Source organism: Rhipicephalus microplus, chromosome 10 (genome assembly GCF_043290135.1).
Source record: "Rhipicephalus microplus isolate Deutch F79 chromosome 10, USDA_Rmic, whole genome shotgun sequence".
Lineage (NCBI taxonomy): Eukaryota > Metazoa > Arthropoda > Arachnida > Ixodida > Ixodidae > Rhipicephalus > Rhipicephalus microplus.
This window is the reverse complement of record NC_134709.1, coordinates 15,932,602-15,945,586: the sequence shown is the minus strand read 5'-3', so window position 1 is coordinate 15,945,586 and position 12,985 is coordinate 15,932,602. Positions and strand designations below refer to the sequence as shown.

The window sequence follows — 12,985 nt, the reverse complement described above, 5'->3', positions numbered from 1 at the left end:
CTTGGCTCCTTTCTGTCTCTTTTTGTCTTTGTTTATGTCTACTTACTTATTTTCCTCCCTCTCTTTATATCGTTCTCTTCGTTACTCTTCCCTTTGTCCTCTTTGCCAATTCACGCTTGCTTCCCCTTTTTTTCTATCTTTATCTTGCCCTATTCCCATATCTCTCTCTTTCTTTGATTATCTCTGCTTTTCTCTTGGTTTCAATATATATATTTTTTTTATCTTTCACCTTCTTTGTATTCCGTGCTTTACTCTCTCCCCTTCGTCACCCTCAAAGCTCTCACCACATCTTATCTCTACACTGCACTGTAAAAGGCTATGCTGTGCTATCTTATAACGTGCCATAGGCGAGTGGTTACAGCGCTCACCTTCAGATCGTGGGTACGCGGGTGCGAATCGCGCCTCGCCAAGAATTTTTCTCTTTCTCTCGCTCTCTTTCTCCGTACTCGTTGTCTGTCCCATCAGATTTATTGCATCCCGACCCGGATGATTGTTCTAGTGCGAGCTCAGAACGTTGACGAAGGGACAAGAAGACGAGCGCTCGTCTTGTCTTGTCTTGTCTGCTAGGAGATCTTCTTCTCAGTGTCCCATCGTCGTCGTTCTGAGCTCGCGCTATAGCATTCGTTTTGACCTACCAACTAGCCCAAACAGCCACGCTTCCAATCCGGGAGCGAAGCAGAAGAGGAAGAAAAGAGCACGTGCCCGTTGATGAGGACGATAATTTCTAATCCACCGTCATTTAGGCTTAAACAGCTCCGCCATTAAATACAAGAAAGAGCATCTATATGGAGAGTTCATGTAGAGCGGTGAGCACTGTTAGGGTGAACACGCGAGCACGTGGCCGACGGCACTGTCAGCGCCCCGTTACGGTCATCACTGGAAACATTGCGCATGCGCATCACGCCTTCCGCGAAATAATTGTTCCACCGCGCGCATGACGTCATGAATGCACTTGTTCGTCGTCTGCTAGCGGCATTTTTTGTTTTCTAAGCCCATGCATCCTGCATTTTAAGATTTCTTTAAACATCTCTGCTTGAACAGGACAAGACAAAAAACTTGTATATCAATGGGGGCGTGTCTATTCGTTCCCTTCAAAGTTGTTGTGGATGCAACGCCGTATATAAAACAACCAAACATCTTTTGCAGCCGTTCATTCTGTCGCCAGATCGTATTATGGCTAGGGTTCCTGATGATGAACGGCGCTCAATTGTCGATCTTTCCCTGAAAGGTTATTCCCAGCGGTATATTGGCGCTTTAGTTAATAGGCCCCTGAAGACTGTGAACAGGATAATTCAAGCCTACAAGTACGAAGGTCGCATTCAGGATGCACCCCGCGCGCCCCGCCCTAAAGCTACCACAGACGATGAAGACGCCCTCATAGTTGCAGCTGCTGTTCGTACCCTTTCTTGCCAGCCCCAGCAATACGTGAGGACTTGGATTTGGACGTTTCGGACACCACTGTTCGACGTCGCCTGCGGACAGTGGGCCTTCGCAGTCGCAGCGCAGAAGCCACTACTAACGGCGGCACACAAGGACGCACGACGGCAGTTCGCTCAGTTGCACGAAGCATGGACATCAGAAAAGTGGGGTCGCGTCATCTTTTCGGATGAGTCGACGTTTTCGACGCGACAAGACCAAAGATTGCGTGTTTGGAGACTACCAGGCACACGGTGAGGCAAACTTCCTGCTTTGAAAAGCAATTGTTTTAGTTAACGTCAAAATGCCACGCAGGAACGACCCAGACAACGTGCAAGGTATTTCTGCTGCAGTTGGAGATCGAGTGTGAGCGTGTGGGGTGCTGCTTCAAGATATGGTTTAGGGCCCCTGCAACGTATACGTGGACACTTATCGTCGGAACAATACTGCAACATTTTTAACAATGCGCTGTTGCCATATGCGAGCAGTTTATTCGCAGACGGTGATTACCTGTTCCAACAGGACCGGTCACCGTTACACACGGCGCGGGCTGTCAAGGAGTTCCAGGCGGAGCAGCACATTCAGCTACTGGAATGGCCTCCGAAAGGAGCGGACCTGAATGTGATAGAAAACGTGTGGAGCCGTCCGAAAGCTTCTTTGGCAAGGAAGCCCCTTTATTCCGTGACTTCAGACCAGTTGTGGGCGCAAGTCAGCAACGAGTGGGATTAAGACTGAAAGCCGATCAGGAATATGTTCGATCACTTTACGACTCGTTACCGTCCAGAATAGCTGCAGTCGTTGCTGTGAGTGGTCACATGACTCGCTATTTGACTGCTCATGTTTTTAGATTTGTTCTCATGGTCTTGTTTAACTTGAATTGCAAAAGTGCAATTTTCTTGAATAAAAGTTTAATAATTATCCCTCTTACACTCACGTTTTTCCTTCACGCGACACCTTCAATTCGGATGGACCTTGAAATGCAGAAGGTATCAGCTCAGCGAACAAAAAATGCGGCTAGCAGACGACAAACAAGCGTATCGATGACGTGATGCGCGCGGTGGAAAGAGTGTTTCGCAAAGAACATGCTGCGCATGTGCAATGTTTCCAACGATGGCTGTTACGTGGCGCTGATAGTGCCGTCGGCCACGCGCTCGCGTGTTCACCCTAACAGTGCTCACCACTATACGTCAGTCAAACCAGAAATATTGCTACATGCGCTATGGTGCCCCGCTGTACCAACCCATGGCTACCACTGCAGACAAGTGCTCGTGGCGTTATCGTCAACGTAATATATTGATATACCGGCGTGCAAAAGCCAATATATTCTTATCAGCGAAGCCGCACACTGTTGCCGATTGCAAGCGTGCCATGGGAAATCGATCCTCCGGGATATCAATTTGAAAGAATGTAAGCTTGCAAACTTTTCTGGCTGAGTGACAGGAAGCTGGTGCGTAACTGTATCAGAAACGGCTCCCCCCCCCCCCCCCCCACACACTTTTTTTATATCAGCCATACCCCCGTATTCACAAACGCTCCTCGACTCGACTTCCACCCTTCATTTGACATAGTTGAGCAATGCGCCACCGCTCGGATGAAAATGACGCTGCGCTATCAAAGATCGCAGCAGATTATTGTTGATATGCAGTGACTTACCGTGCCTAAAGAAGGCACTCCCATCGGCTTTCTCAAGTGAAGGTGAAGCGTTAAGTGAAGGGACGTTCAAGAATATGGGGGATAGTGATATAAGCGTGAAGATTGAAGAAGCTTGAGAGTAAAAAAAAAGAACAGTCCGCCGCATACTGAAAAGAACAGAAATGTTTCGTCACTCTGAAAGCACGTGGCAGTGCAATATGTGACGTTGGTCACCGTCGGGTCAACGTGCTTGAAGAAACTGCTGCACGCTGCTGCTTATCTAATGTGCATCACGTACAAGCTTCCAAAAGAAGATTTTTTTTTAGTCGACAGGCAAGGATATGGCCTCCTAGCCCTTGGTCCTGAGGCTTGGATTTGAGCAATGAGCCCTACGTTTACATTGTCACGTAAACGTGAGATGGATGGCAATTAGGCACAGACGTGCGCACAGGGATTAGGTTCGGGAAGTGGCAGCATAATCTCTATTCGTCGAAGAGAGGCACAAAGTCTGCCCTGTACACGTGTGCTGTATGGGACCTGCACAGTCATTGACTCGCTCGCTGGATTCCGTGCCGACCGGCTGTGCCCCCGCGATCTGTGACGACAGCGCAGCTCTGGCCGACCGGCTCGCTCTCCGCCGTCTCCTGACGCCGACAAGAGCTCTCGTCGAGTGGTGCTTTGTCCTCGGACTCCTTCGACCGTATCCCCATCTTTCTCCATCTTCTCTTTACTTCTGTATGTGGTTGTCCTCATCTCTATACCTATCCCTTTTCTATCCCTATCCCTTTAATTAATACCTCCTTATTCCCTTCCCTCGTGAGCCACTGTTGAGGTGTCGCACTATGATGCAGACAGTTACGGGGCTCACTTGTAATCTTCTTTTCTGTCTTTTAAGAATCACTTACAATGTACAGTCATTGTTGAAAGCGTAAAGTTTGTTTCTGACGCTAGCGACCCGGTACTCGCGAGGCTGCATTTCCAAGAACTGCGCTGTGTGGTCAGCGCACTTATACCATCACTCATTTTGCATCCGTCATAATGTGGTGGTATACGTATAGGAAATGTCACTGCTCGCGCACGCCAGTCAAGATTTGGGCGACTGCTTGCGTGCGGCGTATAGCCGGGCTGCTGATATCCCGTAATCGTGGCGCGTGCCCAGATAGAAGAGGAGACAAGTACAATGCCCCACCAACTTTTCCTGTTGGCCGCGGTGTAACCGAAGGCGTCCGTATAGAAGCAACGCCTCTTCTACTTCTTTCAATGTCCGTGCAAAGGCTCGCTACTCAGTAGAGCCGGCGGTCCGCCTCAGTTGACGGAGTCGTCGTGATGCCACGTCACATAAACGCTGCTTGCGTCACGCATGCGTCCCAGTGCCCCACTGAAGCCGAAGAAGGGCCCCAGTAGCTCTAACTCTAAATAAACCACACATCTTCATTACCCAGAAGAGTAGCCCGGCCACGGTGGTCTAGTGGCTAAGGTACTCGGCTGCTGACCCGCAGGTCGCGGGATCGAATCCCGGCTCTGGCGGCTGCATTTCCGATGGAGGTGCAAATGTTGTAGGCCCGTGTGCTCACACTTGGGCGCACGTTAAAGAACCCCAGGTGGTCGAAATTTCCGGAGCCCTCCACTACGGCGTCTCTCATAATCATATGGTGCTTTTGGGACGTTAAACCCCACATATCAATCAATCTATTACCCGGAAGAGTAGCCTGGGATGCCAACTGGCGACCCTAGTCACATCAGAAGGGGCGAGGCGCAAAGTCTGCCACATACATTCACTTAATAGAGGAGGGTCACTGCGATGATACTTCACCTCTGAACGGAAACCCTTCAGATGCGATCAAAGACTGTGAGGCTTTTTTTTTTTTTTTTGGAGTCGGGCTTTTCTGTCAAGGATCCACATGAGCGCTGTCAGGCGGCATTGCTTACAGCCACAAAGAAGGAGCACGAAAGAGAGATAGATAAGGTTAATTCGAGCCACCCCGTTATGCAGTGGTTAATTCGAGGCTGCCTGGTATGCAGCGAGTCACAATGCGCGTTAACTTGTGTAACGTATGAACTCGGCCATCTTTTTGACAATAGTGTGTCATTGCACGAAGGGTGGTGAACAGCTGGATCGGGAGCATCCGGCTGGCATTGAAAAAATAGAGGCGCTGGCAGTACGTTTCACGGGGGTTAGAGTTTGGGGGGGAGTGCATTCATAAGGGATCAGTAGCTACCGAAACGGCAAGAACGAAGTAAGGAGGGAGAGGTTTTATGATTATTCAAGGGGATGCGCTTTACTTTTCGAAGCGTGGTCGGGCTGACGCGTAGTGATAAAGCGAGATTGAATAATGAAGAAGCACAATGTGCATGCCGTGGGAGAGCTAAGGAAACAATGGAACATGTTGTGATTGAATGTCGCGACATCAACCCAGGTGTACGTGTGGGTATGAGGCCTTGGATTTTAGGGACAACGATGGAAAGCTGAATACGTCCGCGATAGAAGCAAGTAAAAGACGGTTAGAGTACTGGTGGCACAAAAGTAGAGATAAATGAGATAAATGGTGGGGAAAATGAGGTCATTCTGTCTGAAGAGACAGAGAGATAGACCGTGAATTTAAATTTGGTAACAAGAACGATTTAATCGAAGTAGAAAAGACATTAGGCCAACATAAAGATAAAGTTTTCTTTTTGTTTTGTTTTTCTTCCGAGCCTGGTGGCACACACGTCACCGCCCCGTTATAAAGGGGACGCTTATAGCACCCATCCATCCATCTATCCATGGAGATGGGGGAAGTATTGAGCTTCCTCCTTCATTGTTGTGACCTGATCAATAATACTAGTAAAAAAAAAATTATCTGAACCATGCAAAATTGGCTGGCAATCCTGAAGACCGTTTCACAAGTTTCTGCGAGGGCGTGTGCTAACGAAGCTGTGTGGTTTATTGCTACTGCACAGAAAAATATCCGAAATTCCGGAAGACAGGAAAAGGGGGGGGGGGGGGGTGACAGTTGCCATATTCTATAATCGGGACACCAACTACGTAAGCAATTTATTTTTAGCTGAACGTTAGCCCGACTGGTTCTGACTTGAATATATCCCCGCCGCGGTGGTCTAGTGGCTAAGGTACTCGGCTGCTGACCCGCAGGGCGCGGGCTCGAATCCCGGCTGCGGCGGCTGCATTTCCGATGGAGGCGGAAATGTTGTAGGCCCGTGTGCTCAGATTTGGGTGCACGTTAAAGAACCCCAGGTGGTCTGAATTTCCGGAGCCCTCCACTACAGCGTCTCTCATAATCATATGTTGGTTTTGGGACGTTAAACCCCACATATCAATCAAATCATCTGACTTGAATATATTTTATTAGCGAGATCGGCCCACGGACTACCGTTGTGTGCTATAAAGACAGCACGTTGTCCCAGTTCTTCTTTCTGACCGAAAATCAACTGATTTGATTTGATGATGCGGACGACAGCCCTCGCGGCGGGCAACCCCCTTGCCTTGTGTTTAAAACTGCACGGAAGTGGTTCGATGACAGCAAAGACTGAGCAGAAGTTTCTTGCCCTGTTTGATAAGACGCAGTCGATATCAGGGTGCGCGCCCCAGACAAGGCTGCCTGGTACGCAGCGATTCACAACGCGTCCTTGACTCGTCTAACGAACTCGGTCATCTTTTCGCCGAATATTAGTGTGTCATGGCAGGAAGAGGCATGCACCCGATGCAAAAAAAAAAGATAGAAAGAAACATAAACACTTCAATGACTTCATGAATGCATATCTTCGCGAGCCCACGAAAATAAGATACGGGGTGGTCAGCCCCCACCCTCTCTCCACCGCAAATTAACACTATCGCTAGGTTCCTGTTATCTTTGTACTATTTGTGCTACTGGAGGTGAAATCCTATCCGAAGAGCTAACGACAATTAACAGAACTATAAACAAAGCTCCCGCGGCTCGAGCTGTTCTCATCTACCGTGAAACTTGCGCCGCTCAGCTACATAACTGCGTGGATATGCACGTTTGTAAATGTAACCGCATCCGAATCTCACAGAGCCGAAGTGTTCAGGGTCACACACACGCTATCCGCATACGTCCACAAGGTGCACAAGTGCATAAAGATAAGCGCAGGGGTCAGCGGTTCATTGTTGCACCTTTTAAAAGCGCCGCGGAGCTCTATCTCGCCGTTGTGGAAGGATGCGATAGCAGACAATGTCATGCAATAACTTCGTCCTCGCGAACAATGCATGCAGCAGCACTTTCAAGAGAGACAATGGATACTCTTTCTTCTCCGGCGTTGATGGTACATCTATAAAGTTTTATTACGATCCAGGCTTGCTCCTATCAGGGGCGTACGCAATATTTTTTTTTGAAGGGGTGGTAGCACTATTTTGATCAAAAGGGGGAGGAGGCAAATGGTCATTTTGCGCTATGTATGCCATGGCGAATTTTCTTTTCTTTTTTTGGGGGGGGGGGGAGGTAGAGGGTGTGGACCACGTGCCCGGTGTGCCACCCCCTGGCTCCTACAGTTTCGCACTGGGAAGTCTCCAGACTCGCCTGAAGTTTTTGCAACAACAATAGAACCTTCAATGACGCCGGCAAATAGCCACATCGATGCAGCCAGACTTATCAGAGCCATGAACAAAAGCTTCAGCAGCAGAGCGTGGCATTCAACTAATATATGCTGCTTGGAAATGTTTTATAAGAACCTTTACTGTAGTGTTGATTCACATCTCATGGCTTACAGCAACATGGGTGCCAAGTGGAATTGTGGAGTTAACTTTGAGAGAAGCCTCAGCTACATGGGCAGTTACACTAACTGGCTTCATGCAGCCTCCACAAGTCTTTGACACTGCACTATAGTGACACAGAGTGCAGTGAATGCTGCAAAACGGGCATAAACTTGAGCAGGAATTAAAATTAAAATGCATCTACTCTCTCACATTCATAAGGCACATACTTTTGGACTGGTCAATCTTTAAATCATGGTTTCGTGCGAAACTTGATTCTGTCGGAAGGAGAGTGTACATTTAATATATTGAAAGTGTAAATTCATTATTATATTGTCTGTGTTATCAAAGTTATCAAAGAAGCAGCGATAATCATCGGTTTGAGCGAAGTTCATCTGTTTCGTGTTGTATCTCACTTTACACGCGTCGGAATTGGCAAATCTTCTGCCACACCAGTCAAAAAGCACAGAAGCAACCCAATGTGCTTTTAAGCATTTTAATACCTGCAACGATCACCTTGTATAAAGCGCTCACAACGCTGACATTCAGATCTTTTGTTCGCGTGCAGTATCGGAGAGTCGCTATGTCACATAAGCACTTGGTCTGCCTACTGGCAGTGAAATGTCGGTGCAGACTCAGCAGTCACCGGATGACAGGTCCTTATATTACAATAAACATTGATGATTAACACTATAGCTGACATCATGAATACTCAGTTGCTGGGAAAAGCCCATCTGTCAAACACATTATTGCGCTTGTACACTTTCTAATGCGGTCCTAAATAAAATGCACTATTTCCTGGATTGCAGCCAGCTCGATTTTTCGTGAAGTACATATGTAAATTCCCCTGGTCACTGCTGTACACTAATGTGGATAAACGAGTCCGAATTTCCTTACAAGTACTCATGCTTACACAAAAGCACTGCGGAGTGAGATTTTCTTTCAGTACCATATCATGTAAGCAGGCTTGATGAACAATGGCACAGATTTACGGTGCAATGACACACTGCTCCGTGCAACTTTCACTATTTGGTTCTTTACACAGTTAATTCAAGTTTGCTGTACACGATGACGTCTCCACTCAGGTGTACACAAGTGCACGGTGAAGGTGTACACAGCAAAAATGTGTCACAATGGAGGTTAGTTCAAAAATTCTGAAAATGGTATGCAAGAACAACTTGCTCATTTGGAATGTGTAAATTAAGATGATAAATGATTGCTAACCAACAAAAATGCAGGCACTTGCACGTAAAACAAACACTGGTGTATGAGTATGCATAAACGCATTATGTCTGCTATGTATATCTATGTACAATCCTCATGTGATCCACAATGCAGAAAGTCATCTGCACCTAAAGTGCACACCTCTTTAGCATTCAAGACCCTGTAGACGTAATGTTTGATGCATAATTCGGAAAATTATTACCGTTTGTCGACCTCGTGATCAGACGTCACATTACGCACATTTCACTCACATTAAAATAATCGTGGTAGTTGTACAGGTTTTGAATACAAATAAGGTGTCCGCCTTAGATGCGACCAATCTTGTGCATAAACCCAGGTGCTTCTCTGGTAGCCCTTCGTCTCGCTTGCAATAAAATGCAAGCTGCTTGACAGTGTGTAAACATGTCTAAAAGCACGATTTTTGTGCACGTGGAAGTTCTAAAATAGCTGGGGCCCAGTCTCACTGGCCCCAAACAATAGGCAAAACGTCAATGTCCATGAATTAAACAAAAACAATAACAAAGACTAGTTTAGAGACATTCGAGCTGTCTTTCGAGATCTGAGTCTAAGGAACTCATACTTGGTGACCCTAAGCAGGCACAGCACGGCACAAACATCTGACGCCATGACCATGTAGAACACGGTGTTCCAGCCGTACTGGAGAACGAGTCCCGCAATCAGAGGGCCCACAGCGGCTCCTATGGAACCTGTGCCGTCGATAATGGCAGTGACCGTGGCCAGCGCCTTAGCGCTTCCTGTCACCGTCGGATGGGTGCCGAGCTCCGCCGATACGGCGGTTGTGATGAGAGCATACGGGCCGTTGATCAAGAGACCCGCTAAGCTCTGGAGGCCCAGGTTCATGGCGAGGCTGACGCTGCCGAAGCATTCGAAGACAAACATCATGGGCACGGCGGCCATCAGGAAGACGACGCAGGTGATGGCGCTGGCGCCGGTGCGATCGGACACGTAGCCGGCCAGGATTCCACCCACGATGCCTCCGAAGTCGAACGCGGTCGATATGAACGCCGAGTTCGAGGAACTGAACGACGTGGAGGCGTAGATGTAGAAGGGCAACCAGAAGAGGAACGTGTAGCTGACCAGCTTGGCGAAGAACAGGGCCAGGGAAAAGTCGAGCACTCCGGGGATGGCCAGGGCCTGGAGGAACGTGACGGCTCTCTTCTCGCTTTCCTTCTCGAGCCTCCTCTCGAGCAAATACCGCTGTTCCTCCTCGTCAAGAGTAGTGTTCACGTCGTCGTCTTCATCGACCTCGCTGGCCGCGTCTTCCGGCCGCGCGACCGCGGACGAGAGGGACGTCTGCAGCGACGCCGAACTTCGCCGCGGAGTGTCGCACTCGACCTCTTCGGGGTACGGCGTCAGGAAGAGCACCACGAAGAGGCCGACGAGACCGCATATGGCGGCCGGCACGACGAACGAGAGGCCCCAGTCGCGGTTGACGAACATGCCGGCGATGTAGGCGCCCAGTATGTTCCCCACCGACGTGTGCGCGTTCCAGACGCCGAAGATGAGACCGCGCTTCTTCTTGCCGAACCAGTTGCCGACGCACGTCACCACGCTGGGCCAGCCGGTGCTCTGGCAGGCGCCGCCCAGGAGTTGCACGACAAAGTAGAAGGCGAACGAGTGGATTCCCAGGCTGTGGCCCATGCCGAATACGTGCGTGGTGAGCGCGCTCAGGAGCATGCCCAGCCCGAGGAAGTAGCGCAGGTGCATTCTCTCGGCGACAAATCCGCTCACGAACATGCACGCGGCGTACGTGAAGAGGTAGATGGAGTCGAGGTAGGAGAAGAGACGAGGAGCGTCATCGCCGTCGAAAGGGGCCCAGTTGCACCACGTCCGGCTGTTGTTCACGGTGACGACGATCGAGGCGTCGGGCGTGGCGTACCTGCAGTCCTGGTGCAACACGGACTTGGCGATGCTCAGGGGCCGCCGCGTCATGTGATAGCAAGTGTACGCCAAGAAGGTGGCCACCAGCACGAAGCCGCGGTAGTAGGCGAGCCTCCTCTCGGCCGTAATGGAAACGCAGCACTTACGGAATGCCAGCTGAAGCAGCCGAAGTCCCAGCGGAGCCCCGGACGATGCCATCGGGATCGTTGGATGTCACAAGGGCGACCGTCGCTGCTTTCGGGCGCGAGTGAAGTCGCCAGCTGCTGCTTCTCGCGATTTCTACTCTTTCGCGGTCGCGAGAACGACTGACATGACTTCTAGGCGCGATAAACGCGTACTTCGGGGGCTCGGCTGATTGCGGTTATCTATCCGTCCGTCCGTGTGATCGTAGGGTTGGCGGTTGGTTGTCAGCTGAGTCAAGGGCGCGTGACATGAAGGCCAGCACAATGAAGTGCGATGACGTACAACACACACATGCGCTAAACCAAACCAAAACAAAATGAAGTAACGTAAAAACAAAACGAAACAAAAAAGTTTGCCCGCGAGAGGACGCGACATTCGGAACATTGTTGCTTACATGCACTGCCTATTTTTTACTAAACTTACGTAAAAAGTTCTGAAAAAAAAAAGAGATTGCCAAACTGTGGCGTTTATCAAATATAAAAACTAGAATCTCTACAATATAAAAAAAAAACTTGAAGTTGCAAAGCCAATGATAAAAAGCAAGTGAGTAAGCACATCTTATGCGAGTCAAAGCATGGCCCCCGAGAATGCATACTTCTAGCTCTCATTATCACTTTTGTCGTACGTAGCCAGCTGAACAACAAGGTCTAAATCCTGTACTTTTATTAAAAATACACTGTGTGAAGACCGAGCCTATTCGAAAGCGCAGAGTATAAGCTCTTCAGTACGTAGCCATGCGTCAAGGATCTGTTTCCTCTATAGAACATCTCAATTTTGATGTACTCTTCCAGGAACGTGCATAAATATGAATATTCCTAAATGAAATGAAGGCATGGAGATGGTTGCTATGCGTGTCCTCTTGATAACGAAGTGGTGACATCTGTACCACCAAGCTGTGCCAATGAAAAGGGCCTAATGCACTGTCAATTCAATTAAATAAAAATATTGGATAGACCATACATTCAGAGCCCAACTCTCTGCTCCTATTGACATAATGACGGAGTAATTACTTTGTCCGTTCTTCCCATTTTTTTTCGCCATTACTCCTGTGATCGCGTTTTTATTTTTTTTGTCACTCTGTAGTTATGCCCTCGTATTTAATGTATTGATCTTTGTATTTGCTGCCGTGGCTTTTTCTTGTACCTATACATGTATCCATCATCCCCCTTTAGCCATATTTCGAGGCACTTGTATCTTTGTATCTCCTGGCCCCGTATTGACACAACATGATCATTGAATACCATCAATCCACATTTTTGGTACAATCATCTCAGCTCTGCACAAATAAGACAATATCATTTGGTACAATCATCACAGCTCTGCACAAATAAGACAATATCATTAGCGTAAAATGAACCTTGAAGCTGCTGCTTAGTCATGCCAATCTGTCTGTGAGACAGATTAAAACCAATTGCTGCTACAATTTTGGCGCTTCTGCCTTCTTCATCATGCATAGCATAAAAAAAAAGCAGATGCTATGGACATCCCTAGCTGCCTCAGCACCTCGCTAATATAAACATCTATTGTGCTACTTATTCCTCCCTATTTTACACAAACTGTATTCTCTTGGTATGTCTCCCTCAAAAGTTGTATATTGTGATCGCCTATGCCCACTTCTTTCGTATATTCTCCAACATTTCCTCGTTAACGTCATACACCTCAGCCATTTTAGAAAAGCCATGTACAAGGGTCTGTTTTCTATTTTAGATACATCAATACATTGAGTAAGAACACACAACTTATTATCTAACTGGTTCTTTGTTAGAACCAACAAAAGTTTTCTATGTTCACGAGGACACGTGCAGCATTTATGCATCGTGCTGTTGCACTTTTGTAACTCTTCAAACGCTTTTTAATTTGTGAAGTATCTTTAATGATGTGGAAAACATAGCAGTATTGCAAATAAAAAGTTTGAAGTCTAAT

The 12,985-nt window shown here is 48.0% G+C and overlaps 1 protein-coding gene across 1 annotated transcript; it reads right to left on the bottom strand.

Annotated features, from left to right (window-relative positions):
• Positions 1 to 8,233: 8,233 nt before the first annotated feature.
• Positions 8,234 to 11,405, bottom strand: MFS16 (major facilitator superfamily transporter 16). The gene has a single exon (XM_037432730.2). The coding sequence runs from the start codon at positions 11,075 to 11,077 to the stop codon at positions 9,503 to 9,505; it is 1,575 nt and encodes a 524-aa protein (XP_037288627.2). The 5' UTR covers positions 11,078 to 11,405; the 3' UTR covers positions 8,234 to 9,502.
• Between the last annotated feature and the right edge of the window lie 1,580 nt (positions 11,406 to 12,985).

Coding starts and splice junctions, on each gene's coding strand:
- MFS16 (XM_037432730.2), bottom strand. CDS start 11,077: ATGGCATCGTCCGGGGCTCCGCTGGGACTTCGGCTGCTTCAGCTGGCA.